General features: G+C 35.7%; 1 protein-coding gene across 1 annotated transcript in view; it reads left to right on the top strand.

Moving 5' to 3' along the window:
• LRP1B (LDL receptor related protein 1B) overlaps positions 1 to 23884 on the top strand; it is a 1946873-nt gene that overhangs the window by 356689 nt on the left and 1566300 nt on the right. Inside the window, exon 5 of the mRNA XM_063790432.1 lies at positions 6562 to 6684. Coding sequence (XP_063646502.1) covers positions 6562 to 6684 — 123 coding nt within the window. The remainder of the gene's footprint in view (positions 1 to 6561; positions 6685 to 23884) is intronic.

Genomic DNA, 23884 nt, shown 5'->3' with positions numbered 1-23884 from the left:
ATCTGGTTGAAAAATAAATAGGTAGGTTATATAGCAGGCTATTTTTAACTGAGATTTCCTAGAGGGATAATATAAAACTGTCCCCAAAATGGTAACAATGTAAATTGTCTTTAAAGGTTGAAACTTGCCTTAGCGAGCTGATAATATAGGCTCATTAGGTAAATCCCATTAAGTCTATCTTATTCCTGAAAAAAAAAAATGTCATTTTTGAATCATGATGGATTTGTGTATATCTCTATATACATGTGAGTATTGAGGATGGGTGGTGTATTTGTCAGGTTTCTCTAAAGGAACAGAACTAGTAGGATAGATGTACATATAAAGGGGAGTTTATTAGGAGATTTGATTCACACAATCACAAGGTGTAGTCCCACAATAGGCCGTTTGGAAGCTGAGGAGCCAGAAAGCCATTCTGAGTCCACAAACCTCAAAAGTAGGGAAGCTGATAGTGTAGTCTTTCGTCTGTGGCTGACAGCCTGAGAGTCCCTGGCAAATCACTGGTGTAAGTCCAAAAGCCCAGAAGCTGCAGAACTTGGAGTCTGATGTTTGAAGGCAGAAAGCATCTAGCACAGGAGAAAGGTGGAGGCCAGAAGACTCAGCCAGTGTAGTTCTTCCACCTTCTTCTGCCTGCTTTTATTCTAGCCACACTGACAGCAGATTAGATGGTGCCCACCTAGACTGAGGGTGGGTCTGCCTCTCCCCATCCACTGACTCAAATGTTAATCTCCTTTGGCAACCCCCTCACAGACACACCCAGGAACAATACTTTGCATCCTTCAATGCAATCAAGTTGACAGTATTAGCCATCACAGTTGGTTTGCATATTTTCCCGAGGGATTTTCTTCTGAGATTTTCCCAAAGAATTATTCTATATCTATCCCTCCCTATAGGTGAACATTTGGACATTAAAACAAAATAAAATGAAGAAAACATCCAACTGTCAACTGCACACTTTTTAACCTTAGCTGGATCCTCATTGCTATTAGAAAGTTATTCTTGCACAAATTCTTAGTTGATTCCTTTCCTAACGCTACAGCAATCATTCTAAACCTTTACCACCCTTTACTGTTCTACTGTGTCCAGAGTTGGTTCCTTCCGGTGGGTTCACGGTCTCGCTGACTTCAAGCATGAAGCTACGGACCTTAGCAGTGAGTGTTACAGCTCTTAAAGATGGCACGGACCCAAAGAGTGAGTGGTAGCAAGGTTTATTGTTAAGAGTGAAAGCACAAAGCTTCCACAGTGTGGAACGGGATCCAAGGAGGTTGCTGCTGCTGGCTGGGGTGGCCAGCTTTTATTCCCTTATTTGTCCCCTCCCATGTTCCTTTTTTGTCCTATCAGAGTGCCCTTTTTTTAATCCTCCCTCCAAGTGGCTAGTTTTAGGATCCTGCTGATTGGTGCATTTTACAGAGTGCTGATTGGTGCATTTTACAGAGCACTGATTGGTGCATTTTATAGAGTGCTGATTGGTGCATTTTACAATCCCTTGCTAGCTACAGAGTGCTGATTGGTGCATTTTACAATCCTCTTGCTAGCTACAGAGCACTGATTAGTGAATTTTATAATCCTAGCTACAGAGTGCTGATTGGTGCATTTTACAATCCTCTTGTACGACAGAAAAGTTCTCCAAGTCCTCACTCGACCCAGCTGGCTTCACCTTTCACTATCTTCTTCAAATTTCTAAAACTAATCCTGCTTCTCAGTTCTTTGAGAAAACACAACCGACTAAGACTATGTTAACTTTCTTCCCTACCAGCTAAAAATCGATCTATTTCATTTTTCCATCCTTTTTCTTCAGGGCAAGTGTTTCTACTATTGTTTCAGTTCTTATTCCATCTCTACAAGTTTTTCTTGGGCACATAGCTCTACTTTCACCTTCTTCTTGGGCCTCTAGTCTCTCTTCCTCTAGTGGTATGTTTCCTTCAGCCTATGAGTCTACTCCAGATTTTTAGAACTCACTGTACTTGAACTTTATCATGAGTGATTCAGTTATCAGAATTTCACATAACTTTAGTAAATCTCCTTTCCCCTTGCATCCTCCTCCTGTATCTGTGGCTGAACTTTGTTTCCTCTGCTTCACTACCTGACCTGCTCTTACCTCTTTGCCTCTTCCTTTTGACCACCTATTCATACCCCACCCTCTTCTCACTTTAATTTAATCTACACCTATTTCTATTCCTATAGTTTTTCACTAACTTCTTTTAGCCCCAGTTCTCTTTTGTTTCCAGTTTTACCCAGTCTCCTGAATTACAGACTTAAATATTTCACTATTAGATATTTCTTCTTGGATGTCTCCAAACCATCCCATAATCAGTATATTTTTTAAATGGTTAGAAAGTCATAGATTTGGGTTCAAATATCTGAATTTAAGATCCTGGCATTTATTAGATGGTGAACATAATATTTGACTTCAGTTTTCTCTTAAATACAGTCCTGAAATTCCATTCAACCAACATGTTTTTCCACAGTACCATCTCCTCTCACCTAGATGATTGCAATAACATTCTAGCTGATCTCCCTGCTTCCACCTTCACTTCACTGCAGTATATATTCTTAACATAGTAGCCAAAATGATTCTTTCCAAAAGTAAGCCAGATCCTGATGAGAGAGGAGGAAGGAAGAAACCACTCAGTCAGGCAGTTAGGGCAGGTCCTTGGTAGAACTCCTTCAAACCAAGAACAGCCTGAAAATCAAGCTGTAGGCCCCAGATAAGAAAAAGCCCACATCTCTATATGGAAACACCCACTCTGTGAGCCCAGATGAGGAAATTTGACTACTTTTTTGGGCACATTTCTCTCCCTTTGCTGCCTTTGTCCCGTTTTGTACTCTTCTTCCTGATTATCTCATACCTTTCATCTGCTTTACATATACCTATCTTTCTGTGATTGACCACAGGCAAAGTCTTAATTTGCATAAAGTGAAATGTCACTAAAGCTCTCAATTGGTTGCGGGCCAAGCCTTCACTTCTGCCTCCAATTGGTTCTTTACACTGTCCTGTGTCTTCCTGAGAGTTGCAGTTTCAAAAATGGCTCAGAGACCAGTCAACCCACTCCTCCTCATTCTCAGTCCATAAAAACCCCAAACCTAGCCCCACAGCCGGCAACCCTCTTTTAGGCCCCCTCTTGCTGCTGACACCTTTTCTGTCACTTAATAAATCTCTGCCTTAACCCTCTCCAGTCTGTGTGCCTTATTCTTGGTTGTGGGACAAGAATCCAGAACTCTCTGAATGGCAGAAGCAAAGAGCTGTAACGCTCCCACCCTCTGAGCTGCTGGCTGCAGGAGTCAATGAGCTGTAATACTCCCTGTCACTTGCAGAACTACGGGAGTGAAAAAGTTGCAACACTGTTACACTCCTCAGAATTTTTTAATGGTCCTCCATCCTGTTTTTTGTTTGTTTGTTTGTTTTTAGTAAAAAAAAAAATCTTTATCTGATCTCTGGAATCCCATATTCCCTGACCACATCTTTTCCTAATTTATCTTTTTCTGCAGCCACGTTGACCTCTTTAGTGTTCCTTAAATTTGCTGAGCACCCTCCTGCCTCAAATCCTTAGCCCTTGACCTTTAATTCAAATGGGTGTCACTCTCACCTTACTTCAGCTTTTATTCAAATGTCATATTCTCTGTGACATATACTCTGACCACCTATTTAAAATGTACCTGCCTCCATACTCTAACCGTCAGTCCCCATCTCTGTTCTATTTTTCTCAATAAGGTTTATCTTTTAATATGCTATACAATTGGTTCATCGGTTTTGTTTTTGTTTCTATCCTCCCATTATAATGTAAGATCCATGATAACAGGAATTCTGGCCTATTTTTATTTATTTATTTTCATTATCGTATCCCTAGTGCCTAGAACACAGTAGAAGTTCAATAATATGTCTTGCATAAATAAATGAACAAATTGATATGAGGTGGCGCTTTTTGTAAAACATTCTGTAAAACTGTAAAACATTCACTATTTATTCTTCTGTTATTTCTACTATTATTCCACTCCCCACCATGAGCAGGCTCACAGACACATGTACACATGAACCCAGTCTTTTTTTTCTATCTATACATCATAAGTTTTATGATGCCATCCATTGTTTAAGTCTATATACTTGAAGACATATTGGAGCCTTTCAAATATTTAGTCACCAATTCTTAACTCATATGTCACATCACTTGGATCAGAGTCTTCATCTAATTCCCCATTACCTTAGTCCAATCATCTTGAAATATTCTCTAGAGAATTGCAAGAGTCTCCTAGGAGATGGCTTTGTAGCATGTTTTATTATTAATTACCTTTTCTTAAGTATATTCCATGGCTTCAAATTATAGGCAAAATACTTCTAATGGCAATCAAGTTCCTTCATAACTGATCCTATGTTTTTAAGATGCTCTATTCCAACACCATAAATCATTTTTATGGTCTTCCTTACTCCTTTATATTTTCAACAAGTACTTATCAATTATTCACTGAGTCACACACTATGGAATGACATTTCCCCTCTCCACATAACAATTTGATATGGTTTGGGAGGAAGGGAGATAAAATCTAGCATTTCAAGACCGTAGATCAAACGCAAAGTAGCTATAGATAAAATGAACATCCATTCTGACTTTTCTGGGATAAACTTGGTTTATACCTGTTGTCCCAGTGTAATTACTAATAAACCTACTTTCAGTCTCAGAACTCTCTCAGCTTGGTGATAAATTATATGGTCTCTTTATCTATAAGCAAAATAATTTGAATTTTATTCCATGCTCTTTCTCTACATTAACTTCAAAAGTTATGTGACAGCCTAAAGCAAAATGTAAGCCCTCCTCCTCTAGCATTCAAGCATACTTATAAATATCACACACCACTGTTTGATGGGGAAAACCCAGGTCTTATAACCTGCATGCCATTTCCATTTCAGTAGAAAATGTATTTTTTCTCAAATGCACTGCAATAATTATTACCTTAGCAACCATTTACTCTAAATCTTACCTGAAATGTCCTATATTCCACTTATCCAAAGCCCACCCATCTTTAGAGGAATGCAGACATCCCAAAACTATTTTTTTATTTGTCTCAGCCTGTCTCTTCCTGTGGTTTCTTCTTTTACCATTTTTTGGAGAGTGAGATCTGTAGACACAACTAGTCTATTGGATCCTTTAAGACAAAGACTGGCTTCTACATCGTTGATTCTACAGCACCAAGTCTGAGGCCAAATACAAAGTATGCTCAAGCAACTTAATGTGAAAAATAATTACGACTGTGATGGTGATGAGCATGCTGTTGGTGGTTAACTTAATAAAAATATAATAGGATAAAATAAAATGAGTTGTCACGAAATAGCTATAGTTTGAGTATGGAAAAGACTACTCTTATACCCTACATCTGTAGATTTTAAAGATATATGTGTTTGCAATGCATATTTACTGAAATTTATGCTGCTGGTATCAGGCGGAGGGAAGTTGAGGGAGAGCAAGGAAATATGTACCATATTAAATCAAATCTAGGATACCATTGAGTGTAAGATATAGTATTATTTTCCATATTGCTCGGGCAAAGCTGTCAATTAAGTTATGGCCTAATGCTTTCATATCACTTAGAATTTTTATTTGATATTTATTGAAAGAGCTCACCGAGACCTATTTAATGTTGGATTTTTAAAATCTTGAGTTATTTTTATATACATACAACAAAATTACCAGTGAAATATAATGGCTAAGGTATTCCCAACACTTCTTCACATTCAGAGACCATGACTGTAAGAAACATTCCTATTTCAGACATATTAAGATGTAAAGAATAATTAGTTTGTAAAGGGATTCACATGATAAAAGCAAATATGCTGTGGAAAACAAACATCTGATGAGTTTGCGAGGACTTGAGGAAAGGCTGCAGATTTCAAATATCCTGAAACAAAGGAAGGAAAATAGCACACGTTTTAGTCACAAACAACTGTAGAAAATTTGAGTTAGAAAAAAAACCTTTATGGAAGTTTACTATCACTTCTGCCATCTAGTAGCAGAAGTTGTCGCCTTGGAAGTCATGGAAAAAAAAAAGAAAATACTGTGATATTGGGTATCCAACTCACGTAGAGACGTGAAGCACCAGTATCAGGATGGATGGTTAAGAACTGAATATTCAGAAATTGATTTTTAACTATAATATTAATATTTAACTCAACTAATTTTTTCTTTCTCTCAGAGCTGAGAAAGAAACTAAAATTTCTATGCTCAAGAGCCTCTGCTTTGATTCAACATCTTATATAAAACTAACTTGCTGGAATATCTATATTCCATCTTTGATCCGATAAAGCCCCTAGTCATGAACAGGAACAGAATTTTTAACTATTTCCAGAACAGATAGTGTGAACCTATAACAAAGTCAAGTGTATTAAAATTGTGTGTTTCAGCTGAGTGGTTAAAATTAAGAAAAATAATTGGTTTGTCTTTGCTGCTGAACAGAAAATGTGGATCATATTCATGTACCTTTTATGTATTGCTTTTTCACATTTCATGTTTGTACTGCTCGTTCTGCCCATGTTCAGATCATTCATATTTTATTTCGAAACATTTTCATTTTCAGATCAGCAGTTGTGTGATCCTGGGGAATTTCTTTGCCACGATCACGTGACTTGTGTTTCCCAGAGCTGGCTGTGTGATGGGGACCCTGACTGCCCTGATGATTCAGACGAGTCTTTAGATACCTGTGAGTAGAAAGGTTCTCATGCCATTCGGATTTACCTTACATGTGAAACTAAATGTCAGTTGTTTTCACAGATGACTGCTGTTCTAGATGATTCTTTCTTTCTTTCTTTCTTTCTTTTTTCCAAATAGCCTAAGAAACTTGAAACCTTTTGTTTGTGTTTTTTTTTAAATATGAGTATGTGAAGGAGAGCATAAAATGCAGTTTTGGAGTGTGAATTAACTTATGAAAGGAAGAAAATGTGAGGTTAATTATTTCAATGTGATTGTGTTAACACTAGAAAAAAATGACTTGAGAAAATTTAAAATATAGCGCTAAAAGGGAAAAGACCTTCCCCAATAAATTATCTCACACATTTTGAGACAGAAGGAATATTGAAGAAATCAAGCTTTAGTTCCCATGTTATTTATATTAATATCTCAGGGCAGTACACAAATAATTGAACATATTTTCCTTTGAGACTGGAAGATAGAAACTTTATCCATTCATAGAGTTAGGATCTTTGTCTTTATAATATCAGATTCAGAAACCCTTAGTATACATGAATCCTAATCATGGTTGTACTACTATAACTTGGAATCCACCGAAGGCTTTTTCCATATTACACATACCACTATAACAAATTATAAATAATAATATGACAATAGCTAAATATGGCCCACTTTTTTTAATACCCACTTACCATAAGGGGTATGAACAGTCCCCTGAATATTGATAGTGATATTTCTAGAATTTCTCATATCAACCTGTGCTCCTCAGGCAACCAGGTATGCTGACATGTCAATATCATCCCCAGAGTAACCACATAGTTGTATGAAGCTAATGTGAAAAAAAAAATCCATCTTCATTACTTGATATTGTAGAAATAACAATTATTGGTTTCATTTTCCATTTTCATCTTTCCGTTTACAAGTCTTGCAGACAGTTTTGAAGAAAACCTTGCTGTTAGAGGCAAATGCTTATTAATTTCCTTTATGTTTGACGTCCTTTTAAGGTTTCTCAAAAGGTGAATACTTGAATATTTGCAGGAATTGCTTCGCTTTATTTTGAGCCGATCACTTTTTCCACAGGAAGAGGTTATAGTCATTTACTTCCACATTTCTAATTTTCACCAGTTTCACTAGTTAACTCCCAAAAACCTTTCAAAACTCTTTACTAGATTCCTTATAGCATAGACAAGGTTCTCAGCAGATAAGTTAAAAATAAAAGGTTCATAGGAAAAATTCTAATGGATAAATTGTGATAAACCCATATAGAGGAATATTATTTGGTAATGAAACGGAATGAAGTACTCATACATGCTACAACATGGATGAACCTGGAAAACACGCTAAGGGGAAGAAGCTCATCAAAAAAGATCACATGTTTTACGATTCCCTTCATATTATACAAGATGCAAAATAGGCAAATCTATAGAGATAGAAAGTGGGAGAGGGGTTGCCAGGGGCTAGGTAGGGTGGGACACAGGGAAGGGAATGAGGAATGACTGTTATTGAATATACGGTCTTTTGGGGGTTTATAAAAATATTCTTAAATTAGATTATGATGATGCTTGTACAACTCTGTTGATATGTTTTAAACATGGGAATGTACATTTTAAATGGGTGAATTATGTCATGTGAATTATATCTTAAATGTGTTTGAAAAGGGAAGATAAATCTCAATATTGTGCATATGGATGAAGAAATATAGGAATGTGGAAAAACAACAATAATAAATGCTTTGGCCCTACATTATACAAGTAGTGAGACCATATTTCAATATCCCAACTCTTTTTGAGCTTTAGCCCTCTCCTTTTCAAGTGGTATCTAGAAATTCTCTCCTCTTTAGCTACAAGGAAAGACAGCCATAGCATAATCAGAGTAAGAGTCAGGTTCTTTAATTTTGGTAATAGGGTCTTGCATTCTGCCCTGATCCTCCTGTGAATTCTGTGATGGAGAAAATAACAAGGACATGACACAGATTTGCAGAATTCATATGCAGGAAAGCCAGGGTGGAGGGGAAACACCATAGAACTGTGTGACTGGCACAATGCAATAGTAGTTGAGAAGAAATGGTGGCATGGCACATCTAGGCCGGAGTCTCCTTCATGCTGGTGAAGAATGATGAACAAAGATGTTCCCTTTGTGCTCAAGAGGGAGCTCAGTGGAGAAGCAGACTGGAGAGATTTTGTGTCTAAATGGGGCACTAGTAACCTGTGTAGTCAGTAGGTAAAGTCCAGAGAGAAAAGAGACCTCTCAATGCATGTCGAAGTAGGTGATGACAAATATTCTGCCGTCCTCCTATGTCCACTCCATGTCTCTAGAAACATGGCAGATACCCAGAAGGCCCACACCAGTGTACCAGGCCTGTATGCACCGACCAGTATTCACCCTGACTGATTAGGCATCTACTCAAAATGGTCGAAGTCTCCACTGCAATGCTGTTAAATATTTGAATAGCCACCCTGCCCATAAGGTACATACCACCTTGAATTTGGTCCTTCAGTTCGCAGAGTTTAGGGGCTTTTAGCAGATGGAGGCCTCAAATTGGAAATTGCGTGTCAGTTAATTAAAAATAGAGATTGATATTCTGCTTACTTAGTTTGTAAAATAAAATTCATACCTGCTCAAGATATTCTTGGCAGTTGTTTAAATATACAGTCCTTTCCTCTCCAATAACATTTGATGGATTCAAAATTAAAATGTTTCTTCACTTTGGCCATTCATATTTTATCCTGTAACATTAAAATTGCTCAATATCCTTAAAGACAACACTGAAACTGCTCTTTATTAATCAGCCACATAACAAAGACAGAGAAATAACTATCTTTTGTACCTGTTTTATTCATTTAATCTGTTCAAGATATTTAGATTTATATTTAATTGGCTTGTTCCCTATAAATGGTTTCCGTCAATACCAATTGAAATTTGGACATGCATAGAAAAAAAGCGTTATGAAAATATCAGTCTTTGCCAGATTTAAATTTCTCAATCCAGATGTTCACCATTATCATTTTCTGTAATCACAGTACTTTGTAATGTGTTGTTTTATGATATTCACATGCAGTCATCACTAATCTACATAAAATAATTGCATAATTTTATAAGAATGTATACATTCGATATGAAAGATAAATATTAACAACGGAAAACCTTGGAGACTGATTCTTAGGAAGGATAATTTGTGCTCAGTATATGAACAAAAGTATGTTAACATCTTTGCTTTGAAGACTAAGTATGTTGTATCTACAAAATATTAGATAAAAACAGCTGATGCAATAGTTATTTTTTTCTGAAATCCACTTAGCTTTAAAATGATAGAAAGACCACTCTAGCATAGAATTTATTGTGACATTGTGAAATCTCTGAAGTGACAAAATTCTAACAGGAATTAAATGGATATTGTTTGGGAAGAAGAAAAGCCTTACTTATAAAATGCTTTAGAAGGAAAACATATGTACAGAACAATAAGAAATCCTGGAAACTAAATAAAATTTAGATACTTAGAAATCTGAAAGTTTATCGAGTCCATATTTTCCTTCTCTTCTGTGTGTGTTTGTGCCCAGGATCTAGGGTATTCTCTAGTATTCATGAAGCAGGAGTTAAAATTTAGTGATACCAATACACATAGAAAACTGTTGTGTGAGGTTGACTTACAAATAAGCTGATTTCATGTTGGGAAGAATTATCTAAAATACACAATTGGAAAATTTTAATAATTTATAATCTTACCATTGTATATGGTAAGGACTTTTAGTCATAAAAATGAAAGCCTTTATTTCTGCATATTATTTAAAATAATTTTTCAAGTGTCTAAATAAAGACTAACACCAGTTTTAGGTTCTATGAGGCAATGAGAATAGAAAATCAGGGAAATCACCATCTTTCTACTCATAGCTTTCAACCCAGTGTTGTTAGCATAGCATGTGATGAGAATGAAAATAAATAGTGGAAGTGTTTATTTAGAGAATGAAAGCTTGGTACCACCTGTAGCAGGAACGTCTTCTTGAAAGGCACTTTTATTCTGAGGTATTCAAGATTTAATTCCTTCTAGAATTTTCTGTGGAATGCTTAATGATACTTCCTTTTCAACACTTGGCTCCAGCTGATGTATGATATTTTCCAGAAATCTGACATCATTATACTTAAAACTAGATTATTTCTTTTTCAGAAAGGAAGGTATTAGCCATGCTATTCAAACTTCTTCCCTACTTCCTGCCCATTCCCCTTCACAGAATCATTGAGTGAGTTCTTCAGTCACAGATCATGTTTTGGGCATAATGACTCATTGACCAACAAAGGAGAATAAAAATGTCCTAAGCAATATTTGCAAGCTGGACTCTTCTCTGTCCTGTCCTTCTACAAGGGTCAGCATGCTTTTTCTGTAAAGACCAGATAGTAAATATTTAGGCTTTAAAGGCCCATACGATCTCTGCTGCATATTCTTTGTTTTTATTTGTTTTTCAGTTTGTTTTGAAAACCTTTAAAAGGGAGGAAGAAAACAAAATCTCTCAGCTTACAGTCTGTACGGTAATAGGCCACAGGTCAGATTTGGCCAGCAGGCTATATAATTTGCCAAATCTTTGTTGTAGTAGCGTAGCTGAAATATATCTGCTATACAGTTGAGGCAGGTCTGTGCTCAGGCACTGCTGCTCCATGGAACAGCATAACCTCACACAATGAATGCACAAAGCACAGAGTTTTGTTTGCATCTACCAGTCATGGTGCCAGACTGATGCAATATGGTGTAGTCTACATATGCTGGGTTTTGTTTCCTTCTATTTTTTCATACTTCCTTATTGGTTAGGATTGCATTTGACTGCATGTTATAGAAACAGTGACTTAACTGAATAGGGATTTTCTTTCTTCATAAAAAGTTGCAAAAGTGGATAATTCAGAACTGCTATGACAGATTCAGAATGACAATAGGCTTCTTCTATCTTTCCTTACTCAGTCCCATATCCACAGTATGGCTGCTTCTCTCCTAGTAGATAACCTCATTTTGGAAAACCAGAAGGAAAAGAGTAAAGGGAAAAGGCAAATGCCAGTTGAGCCTCTCTGTTAGGAAAAGGATAAATTGCACAGAAAGCAAATGCAGTAGATCTTCTTCACCGGAATGGGTTATATGGGGCATGGGGCAATGAGTATTGTCAACAAGACCTTTTGCTTTCCAAAACAATATTTGGGGTTCTGCTAGTAAAGAAAAGGGGAGAAGAGATATTGGGCAGGCAAAGGAACTTGGTAGTATGTACCACAGTGTCCCTTCACTCTCCTCCTTGGCTTCTGCTGCATAGGAGATGGTATGCACAGTGCATGATCACAGCAAATGCTTGGCTCCAAGGCTCAGTTTTTCCACGAATATCTTTGCTCTTGGACAACTAATTTAACCATATTGTGCCTTCATTATCCCATCTATACAATGGAAATGATAGTACCTGCCTCACAGTAAAGTGCTCAGAATAAGTGCCTATTCCATAGTAACATTCCTTCTCCACTCTATACCCCATCTGCCTTCCAGATGCCCAGAGCACCAATGATGCACCTTACCTTGAAGTTCTTTTGATACACAATCCAACTGCACCCTCTCGGTCGATCCTCTCTCATTCTTGCTCAAAACCTAACTGAAAGTCAGTTCTGTTCCCTAAGGACATGGCTGGGAAGAGGTTTAATCTACATATGCTAATTCAAGTTAAGTTATAAATAATTTTTAATGATCAGATATATTAAATTCAAACACTGGGATACATTTGGTATAGAAATTATTTGGGGGCAGGTGACTTTTACTAGGAACTCTTCCAAAAACCTTGATGTTGAATAATTGACTAAATTTGAAATACATGTATTAAAAATACAATAGTCAAAAATATTAATTGACACTGAAGTCCTGAAATGTAGATAATATCTCATTTTTAAAAAATAAAGAAGTTGAGTTTATAATCCGTCTCTCCCCTTCTATGTTAGCTCTTGTTAGGGAAAGCAGAGTATACATTTCTTTGAACTTGCCCTCCTTTTTTGAAATACTGAGATAAAGCAGGATCCAATTCCTAAAAGAATCCTTCAGGCTACCTAATTTAAAAATACATTGTCATTTGAAAATCATGGAAGGCCATCCCAAAAGGGTTGTTTCACACTGGCTTTGGGAGTGATCAGTTCTAATTGAACAATGCAATAAAAAGAACAAGTCTCTTGGGTACTAGGAAGAGAAGCATCTATGAAAAATGAAAATGTCTATAAGTCATTAGGTGAGATGTGAATCTGCATGAATTGACCAATGATTCTATTATGTTTCCGTTGTTGTGAAATTTTAAACTTTATTTAGGTAGTAGGATTTTAATGAACTTCTTATATTCATACACTGACCTTTCCCCTTGGATATAAGATAGAAATCCTTTTATAATTTCCTTCTGAACTTTCTATCTTTGACATAGGTCAGAGAAATAAAATAGAATTCAGGTGGGAGGTTATTAGCAAACAGATACTGCCCTTTAAAATTATATAGTAGAATAAGGCACTGAAAGTAGACTATAGGAACTATAAAACAGATAGAAGTATGGTCCGTGTTTCTAAGTAATGGTGATTTAGAGGTCACTTTGCAATGAGCTAATATATGAGAGTCACAAAGCTAAGCTTTTCGTTAGGTAGAAAAGCTGAAATGATCTTACAGATTAAAGGGAAAGCATATGAGACCCATGAGGACAGTTTATGTCTCTTTCAATTCTTTTTGTTTTGTTCTTCATTTTATTCTGAGACTCCTCTCTTCAGCAGTAGAGAGGCCAAAAAGCATTGACCCTTCTTTAATAATAAAAAGACTCCCACTTAAGAGTTGATATGCAGGGGGGATAGGAAGGTGGGGATCAGTGTAATTGTGAATTGAAAGGGCCTAACACTGGTACATTTGCCCAGTACAGTGGGGTCAGAGTAGGGGGTGACATTTCTCCTCATTCTGCCCTCACAATGCACTAATGGGTCTCTGAGAGTCTGCCTCTACAATTAAAAAAAAAAAAAAAAGGTTGATTGCAGGCATAGGTGATGGAAGTACAATTCACACAGGCACACGAGCTCAGCAATGACAAAAGTCTCACCTTTTCACTCAAGAAGTCAGTGCTTTTCGGTCTCCTGATCCAAGACCACAGGTCACAGAATAAAAGGGGACACATGTCCCTCAGGCAGGGCTATAAACTATGGGGAATGAAAACTTTGAAATGAGGTAAAATAGCAGGGGTGAAATGAAATACAGGAATTCTGGAAACAACTGGTGAAATCTCCTTGGCTTAAGAGACGATGTACTGTAAACAAACGATCTTGCAGGACTCTACAGGGACAAAGCTGAAGGCTGAGCAAGGAGTCTTCCCAGAAACTATTCAATCCATCATTTATCTACAACTAATCTAGCATTTGGGGTTGTGGATGAAGGCTTCTTACCTTTCATGGGTGAGCACATTTCTTCCCGGAGGACGCTTTATTCTTTATAGTCAGTGTATAAAATTTACATTTGACTTTCACTCAGAAGTGCTTCTAAAATGACATATTTTGCTAAATGAAGCACTAAAGGATGTTGTGTTCTAAGAACTTATTTTTAATGGTGATGCCTTTTTTTCTCTGTCCCTCTTCCCATGTCTTCCATCATTCTACCCTGAAATACCTCTACTCTCTGCCTATGGAATTTTCAGTAGGACAAAGCATCTCATCAGTTTACTAATTGCTATACTGGCCCTGTTGAAGTTCAGGCAATATAACTGACTTTGGGTTTTGTTTGTTTGTTTGTTTGTTTGTTTTTCTAAAAACTTCATAATATTAGCTTTTCTGATTTTCAGGATGGCAGAAATTGCTCTCAAAGGAGAGAAGTTCAGGCAAAGATAGGTGAAGAAGGGCTTGGGTAGGAGGGATCCAAACCTCATAGTTTCTATTTTTGTACTGAAGAAAGATACCTTGGGAGGGAAAGAGTATGCTCATACTGTTCACTGGTCAACCCTGAAAGATCAGATACAAGAGAGGAGAATCCCTCAAACTGAGACACATTTTCCTCGGTACCCAGCAGCAAAGAAGAAAGCAAAAACACTTCCCAACACCTCTGACTGGGTTGCCAACAGAAAAGTAATTGTTAATACAAAATACTCATCTTAGAATTCAGCATGAATTTAGCAAGGAGGTGGCCATTTACAAGCAAACAAAAGAGGCCTCAGAGGAAACCAACCTTGTAGATTTCTTGATCTTGGACTTATGGCCCCCAGAACTGTAGGAAAATAAATTTCTGTTGCTTAAGCCATCTAGTGTATGGTATTTTGTTATGGCAGCCCTACCAGACAAATTCCACATCTTACTATATATCTATTAAAAGTTGATGTATTTTAATACCAGTATAAGAAAAATCCAGCAATTAAAAATTTCTTAAATTTTTCTTGAAGATACATACTAAATATTACTAAATTCTAGAGTACTAATGTTATAGACATTATAAGCCTGTTAAAGAAATGTGAAATGAAATCACCAGTTTCTGGTGGGGTAAAGGTAGTTACAAACCTTTAAGAACACCTAATGTAATTATACAGAGTTACTATGCAAATGAAAAAGCACTTCTCATTGAAAATCCACTGAAAAATTCTATACTGCAAATATATGTCTTTTTCAAGTATTGATAGATGATGGGTTGCTCCAAACTTTTCAAAAGTAGGTTTGTCTGAGACCTGTCCTCCTGGCGATCTAGCACATGCAGATGGAAGTGCAAATAATGGCTATCTTTGCAAAGCTATCTCGTTACAACACAAAAAACAGGCCAGCTGCAGTGGTTCAACCCTGTAATCCCAGTGTTTAAGGAAGCCAAGGCAAGAGGATTATTTGAACCCAAGAACTCAAGGCTGCAGTGAGCCATGATTGAGCCACTGCCCTCCAGCCTGGGTGATAGAGCAAGATCTTGTCTCTAAAATATATAGAAACACACACATGCATGCATATATAAACAAACTTGTATACTTGACCTAAGTACCATTATTTTCTGAGGAAAACAGTAGAAATGTATAACAGATGCATACGTCCAAACATGCATATAATTAATATACTATATTAGGTTATAATCTATATTAGATTATTGTAATTTTCAATTCTGAATCGATCATTGGGTTAGGCAATAAAGTCTATGTAATTTGACAGTAAAAAGAAATGTTTCTTTCTCCACAAGGGCTTTTGCAGAATTTTGTTACATTTTGCTTTCAAATGTGCACGTTAGGCAATTCAATTTTGAAATAAATGATACATTATTCATTTTCACTTAAATGGTGAAAAATATTTTGTCATAGAACTACATTTCTCATAACATATAAATGCTTTTTATTTACAAAAACTAGAAACCAATCAATCAGCAGCTATTTATTGGGGGACTACTGCATCAAGGTGCTTCTGAGCACATAAAAGCAACAATTTATTCCATGCCTTTCATGTGCCATAGCTTTAACCTATGCTAGTTTTTTTCTCACTTTATCTATTCTGGTTAAATGCTATTCTTTCCATGATAAAGAAGATGATGTTTATGATAAAGATTCATGATGATTACTGACATGAATGAATGATTCATATGTGCCAGATGCTGTGCTGTGAAGGTTACATGGATTATCTCCTTTGATCCTGACAAAAACCCTGAGCAGAGTGTCAGGTACAGTTGCTCAGGTTATCCAAGGTACTGGAATGACATAAATATTGCACATAGCATGGGTGTATATATTTTCTCACAAATGGAAATAAATTATCTTGAAGAGGAGGCAATATTTTCTAATTTGCATGAAGATGCAATAGGAGATTGGTGGCCCTACTTATGATAGTATTCATGGTCCCCTTTTACAGGGGATAGAAATAAAGCAAAAGGAAATTTACTTAAAGTAATTAAGTGATAGAGCTACAAGTGAACACTGCAGCATGCTATACAGCCTGGAGTTCAAGGGATTACCAAGGTCAACATCTTGATGCTTAGTGGAGCAAGATTGTCATTCATGCCTGTGTCACATTGCACTCAAGTCAACTTGCTTTCCATGATGCCATACAACCTCATGTATATATGCTATCCAGATGTATGTATGTTCAGCCATTCATTTTAGACACAACAGATTTTAATTGAGTGACTACTATATGACAGGGCCTGTGGTTGATATTGGGAATAATAAGATAAATATGCCAAAGATGAAAGAGAGATGTAGTAATAATTGGAGAGAAGATTTAAATTGTTTATTTTCCAATTAGAAAGGATATGATCATAAGAGTATATATGTTACTGTGGTAATAAATGTATAATTTATATAGGTTAATTTTATATACATATGCACATGAAGTTTGTGTGTATATAAACAAATTAATCTGGAAAAAAAAGTATAACATTATCTTAGCCTCTCTCTCTGTCATACACACACACACACACACACACACACACACACACACAGACACACTCTTTAAAAACAGATTGTTAAACGTAACAGTGAAGATTCTGGATTACCACAAATTTAACATGTTGAAACCCATTTATTATCTCTCAGTTTTGTGGTTCGGAAGTGAGGAGGGTTCAGAAGTGAGGATCCATAAGGCCTCACAAGGCTGAGATCAAGGACTCCCTCAGGCTAGGGACTTATCGAGAGGGTGTGAGGAAGAATCAGCTTCCAAGTTTATTTAGGGTCTTGGCTGAATTCAGTTTCTTGTGGTTTTAGGACCAAGGACACATTTTCTTTCTGGTTGTCAGCTGCAGCCACGCTCAACAATTAAAAGCAATCTACATGTCTTGGCGTGCAACCCCTCCATTTTCAAACCAAGCAGTGGTGTGTCAAAACCCCCTCACGTTTCATGATTCAAATCCCTGGCTTCCGCTTCTGTGGCCAAATGGGGAAAACACTCTGTCTTTAAAGACATCATGTGACTAGAACACTTAGCTATCTCCCTTTTGTCACGGAATGTGATATAATCTTAAGAATGATATCACATTATACTCACAGCTTCTACCCACTTTCAAAAGAGAGAGGGTTAGACAAGGGTGAGGGTCATTGGGAGACATTAGAATTCCAACTAACATAGTGTATTCATCTGCGCGGGCTGCCTTAAAAAAATACCACAGACTGGGTGGCTTAAACAAAACTCATTTATATCCTTGTAGTTCTGGAGGCTGGAATTCTGAAATCAAGGTCTCGGTAGGGTTGGTTTCATTCTTTGGCCTTTCTCCTTGGCTTGCAGGTGGCTGTCTTCGTCTAGTGTCTTCACAGGGTTATCCCTCTGAGTGTATCTGTGTCCTAGTCTCATCTTCTCATAAGGACACCAGTCATATTGGATTAGGGCCCACCCATAAAACCTCATTTTACCGTAATTACCTCCTTAAAACCCTATCTTGAAATACAGCCACATTCTGAGGTACTGAAGTTTAGGACTTCCGCATATGAATTTTGGGAGGACCAATTCAGCCCATAACACACAAGATAATTTTGCTTTTTAAAATATATTCTTTTTTTTTTTTTTTTTTTTTTTTTTTTTTGAGACAGAGTCTTACTCTTTTGCCAGGCTGGAGTGCAGTGGCACCATCTCGGCTCCCTGCAACGTCTACCTCCCGTGTTCAAGTGATCCTCCTGCCTCAGCCTCCCGAGTAGCTGGGACTATAGGCACCCACCACCACGCCCAGCTAATTTTTGTATTTTTAGTAGAGATGGGGTTTCACCATGTTGGCCAGGATGGTCTCAATCTCTTGACTGCCTGATCCACCTGCCTCGGCCCCCCAAAAGTGCTGGGATTATAGGCGTGAGCCACCGTGCCTGACCTTTAAAATATATTCTAAGACATCTTTAGTCACCAGCTTATCTCATAAAGATTACTTGTTACTTGTTTTAAAAGTTGAATTTGCTCCCTCTGCTTTTCATTGTGAACTTTAAGCTGACAGAAAAATCAGAAGAATAGTATGATAAACACCTGTATACACTGAATTTATCAATCATTACATTTTGTTGCATTTTTTCTTCATCTGTCTCTAATACATATTTGTCATATTCACATACATAAACATTTGTATGTTTATACATGTTTTTTGCCAAACCATTTTAATACATGCAGACATGATGTGTTTACACCTAAATCTTTCTAGGAACAATACATATTCTTATATAACCCTTACATAGGTATAATATTGTATAATATCTAATTCACATTCAAACTTCTCCAACTGTCCCCAGAGTATTATTTGTAATTATTTTACCGAATCCAGGATCCAACCAAGGATAATGCAATGCCTATAATTGTCATAGGTTTCTAGTCTTCTTTAATCCAGAATATTTTCCAGTTTTTCTTTTGTTTATTATGATATTGATATTTACCTATAGAATATCACACAATCAAGGTTTTTCTGGCTGTTTTCTGACCAGGTAAATATTTTCCCAATAATACGCCGTAAGTTATGGTACACTTTCCTCATTGTGTTTAATCAAAAGATAGGTTGGTTTGATGCTGCTTAATAGCTTCGTAACCAACATTAAATTACAACAAAATGTTTTTCAGAACATAAGGCATAGCTGTAAACCTTATAGCTAAGTAGTTCAAGATAGAAGGAGTCTTGTATGGTTCTAACTCTTCCATTAGGAAAAGGACTTAGAAAACAATAAAACTTAAGACCTTAGAATCGAGCATATCCTTATGTTATGTGAATTTGAAAATATATACCAAAAGAAGAATGGGGCTGATAAATTTGAACTTTGCATTTTTTGAATTGTGTCACTCACCCTCCCTTTCCAATGCCCAAAACCTTATATTGGATTTTCCTAGTCTAGCTAAATATGACACACAGAATAACTGTTACTTCTGTTTCAAGGAACAAATACTCTGTTTCCCTCATGACACTGTTAGAATCCTTAAGGACAGCAATCTTTTCCTCTCTTTGTGTCTCCATCCATTGTTCTGCATACAGTGAGCAGACTATACATTTTTTTTTGCCTGAGATTTAAAAAATAAGTCCATAGGCAGTTTCAGATATGATGCAGAGCACTTGAATTCCCTGAAGATATATATAGTTATACATATATATATATATATATATATGATTATTTTCAAAGTTAAACTTTAACTGGAAGTTTATTTGACTAGGTACCTTCTTTATAGAATTCATGAGTCACAGAATTATATCCAACATACTTTAAGAAATTTACACAATTGTTTTGTGAACTTTCTTCACATAAATAGGAAAAAACTCCTCGAGACACCGACAGTCTACCCTTTAGAATTTTTTCATCCAATCTTTCTTTTACTACTGTCAACAAGTTTTTTGTGTATATATTTAATTGGTTCAGCAATGAAACAATTGAATGTAGTATTTCAAAAGGGAAAGTAGACCCTGAAGATTTCATTTCACACACACAAAAAAATTCCTCCCAAAGATGGTTGTTATGTAAGGCCCTACTCTTTGATGATAGTGAAAGAAAATATTTGAATCTGCTTTACAACTGCAAATGCAAGAGAAAATGTTTGCAAGTAGAGGAACCTATAATATAGCCATCTCTGTTATGTTGACAACTGTCAGGATTTCAGCCAAATTGAGTATTGATGACTCTGCATTCCTACTGAAATCTTTTCACATGTCATACAAAGCCAAAAAAAAAAATAAAATAAAATGCTATCTCTATGTTCAGATTGAAATTGAAGGTAAAGAATAAAAGAAAGAAAAAAGAAATCCATACTGGTCCTAGTTTTTTTTTTAAAAGAGCCTGCCTATAATAGCATCCAAATTGAGGCAAGGCAGATTAGATACATTCTTACAATCCTAAACCAGAAAGCAGTTTATAAATTTAACAAGATATTAATGATACCTTCATTGCTGTAGTGATGGATATGTGTGTGCAAATAGTTTACCTTCAAGGTAAGTGGATTCTTGAAGGTATGAACGTTGAATTTCTGCACTCCGATTGGAACCATGTAATTGGGTTGGCATTACCACAACTATTTTTCTAGTAATCTTTAAGTATTTCTTTCATTGATAAATAGAAATAAAAGTATATAGTAAGTTTGGCATTTGTTTTAAACTTTTGGGGATTGACTGATATTTGACAGAGTGAGAGAATTTGTTATTCCTCAAAAACTGATTTAACAAATTAGATATGTGTTCTAGGCTCAAGGAATCACAGTAATTGGATTGGCTATCAATAATATACTATTAAGTAGCTGAGATTGGCTTATGTTTAAGATTTAACCCATGAATAAACTGGACCTCTGCAACCCACTGTGAGTTGCATCCTTTGTGATCAAGATTCAGATGGCCAGGTTCATGTTAAATTTTGCTTAAAGATATATATATATATATATCTCCTGGTTTTCATTCTCTATTTCTTGATAGTGAAAAGTTGATTTACTGGGCACTTTTAGATGCAATGAATTAAAACTGGTTCAGCCTGCATACATGCCAGAAGAAAAAATAAAAATAAAATACTAGTGCAGTAAGGTAAAGCAACAGGCTTAAGGACACATAGTTAATAAACATCAGAACCGGGACTGGAATTGACATCCCCTTGGCTTACATCTTCTTTTCTGTTCTTTCCAATTTGTACATGTGCCACCCAGTAATATAGTTTTAAACCTTTTTTGTACTGACTGCCTGTCATTATTTATCAAAATAATAACAATGGAATCACCACAAACGTGGACTCTGAAATAATAATTTGTAACTAAATTTCTAAACTTAAAATTAATGTAGATGTGTATCCCTACACTAACTTTGGCCTTTGCTTCCATCTTCCCTCAAGGGCTGCTGTGCACACTCACGCATGTGCAAACACACACATGCATGTACACACAACATAATATTTTTCTATAAAGAAAATTATCTGGTTACTTGATATATGTGTGGATTTTTCATGTGATAGCATGGAGACTAGGAGATTATGATCAGCATAAAAAAGAGTATAAATGGTACTCACCTTGCTTAACTTACAGAAAGATATCCTAATATAAGGGATGAATAACTGGGCATAAAACCATTAGATCGTACTACGGTGCTTGCCAAATAGTCTTTCAGACTCTTTTAAACTTATAAACAACACGCAAGAAAACACTGTAGATCAATTAGCTTTTCTTTTACTTCTCAACAACCTAAAAAATAATCTCTTGAAAATCAATTAATACAATTTACATTTAACTCAAGGTCTCATTTTCAATACTTTTACAACTCCATTATTTTCACCACGAGGCAAATCTGTGATAGAAATACTGATGGACCTTAAAGAGAATATTTCCAAGCTCTGATAAAAATAATACTAACCCAATATAGTTGTGTGTACCTGTCCCAAAATGCAATGTTCCTTACACTTTAAAAACAAACTGATGACATTTTTGACATATAATTTCCTGAGGACAGTTTCAAGAATTATTCTTTTGACTTTGGTCATAGGACTTTATTTCGTTGGTACTGTGGAACTATAAGACATCAATTATATACTTTATTAAAATATTTTTGAAGTTACTGGAAAGGTGTAAAAAAAGTCTGTTATGTATGGAGAATAGAAGGCTCTCATTAGCACCATACCCTAAATATCTTATGTATCATAAAATATACATGTTCTTATATATATCACATATGGTGATCAAAGTACTTATCTGTAATTTTTAAGAAATAGTATATCAGTTATTTTTCTTTTATTATTTATGCTCATTTGTAGAAACTCATACCTGAAGAGTTGCTTCAGGTAGATTTTGCCAGGAACTAGAGCCTTTCAATCTGAACAGATTTTAATCAGGTCTGACAGCAAAAGAGCTTCACTTGGTATTTTATTTAGCTTGAGATTTGTAATAAGGTGATTTGTAAGAGGGATTTAGGTTTTACAAAATGTGAGGCATTTGTCTTGATATAATAATAAGCCTCTCCTGATATCAAAAATAATCAATAATTTCCTGTTTACTTACTGCAAAAATGTGAAGATGCAAAGGGGAAGAGTTTTCATTAGCCATGTCCTCTCATAGAGACTTCTATCAAAGTCAAAACCCATTCATGAGTGTCATGCCCACATTCAAGATGTGGGGGGAAAAGTTACTTTCTTTCTAGACTAAAATATTCCTTCTAAAGATGGGAATTTTAAAAAGGCTGATGATTAGATGACCTAATTCCAATAGTATTAATAATATGCTTGCTTTCAATGCATTTTATTGTTTTTACATTTATTGTGTTATTTTGTCTTAACTTTTAGCTCCCACAATTAGATCTATTACTTATAAAAAGGAAACCAAAACTACTTAGTTAACAAGTTCAGTTTTGATAATATTCCAACTTAATTGGAATAAGTAAGGATAAAAACTCCTCTCTATGTACAGATAAAAAAGAAAATGAAGAGAAAAAAGAAGGGAAATGCATTTAGATTCCAAAGAAGTGCCTCAGATTCTAACTTAATTTTAACTGATACACGTTAAAACAAATATAAAGTGAAGAATTTAAAGTTTCGTAAAATAAATGATGAAATATTTTTAATATCAATAGCGATATTTTAATAAGTTGTTTATTTGCCATAAAAATATTAATTATATATTGGAAAGAGTTTTCATATGCTATTCGCTCTAATGAAAAAGCAAATGATAGTACAATTTGGAAATTTGGCAGCATTAATTTTTGTATAAAAATAATTCTGATAACTTTGAGTGATTTTTAAATTATAATCTATTACCCTTCTTTTTTAAAGTGTTGGGCTTATGCCACTTAACCTTGGAACCTGGGACCAGATAAATCTGTTATAGAAACTCTCATTCTAGTAATGACATGTTTAGCCTTTAGGCACTATACAAAAGTGTTCAATGTGTTTAAGTAGTAGTAGACTGTTACCCTTTATTCCAGCAAAAATGTGTTTAAGTGTAATAACTGTTTCTCCTTAGCGTTACTCATAAAACCCATTGTCATTTGAAAGCAGATGGTCTTTTAGAATGAAGAACATAACACTATTTTAGAAAAGCAAAATTGTGATTTAAAACAAGTATTTAGCGATTTCATTAAGCATGCAATATGAAGCTATTTTAATCAGCAAAAAGATACTTGACTATGAATATAGAAAAAAGGAATGTTTTTTTCACAATGTGTAATGTACAACCATGAAATAAAAGAATAACTTGCTGTAACAAGCAGAGGAGTCAACCAAAATGTAATTTATCCTTTTTAACAAGGCAGCTGATAGCATCTAAAATGGTAGGCAAGTAAATGATCTCTTAAAAACCTTATTCAAAAAATTTTATTATTATCAATGGACTGC

This window comes from Pan troglodytes, chromosome 13, assembly GCF_028858775.2.
Source record: "Pan troglodytes isolate AG18354 chromosome 13, NHGRI_mPanTro3-v2.0_pri, whole genome shotgun sequence".
NCBI classification, from domain to species: Eukaryota; Metazoa; Chordata; class Mammalia; order Primates; family Hominidae; genus Pan; species Pan troglodytes.
This window is presented reverse-complemented; position numbering and strand designations above follow the sequence as displayed.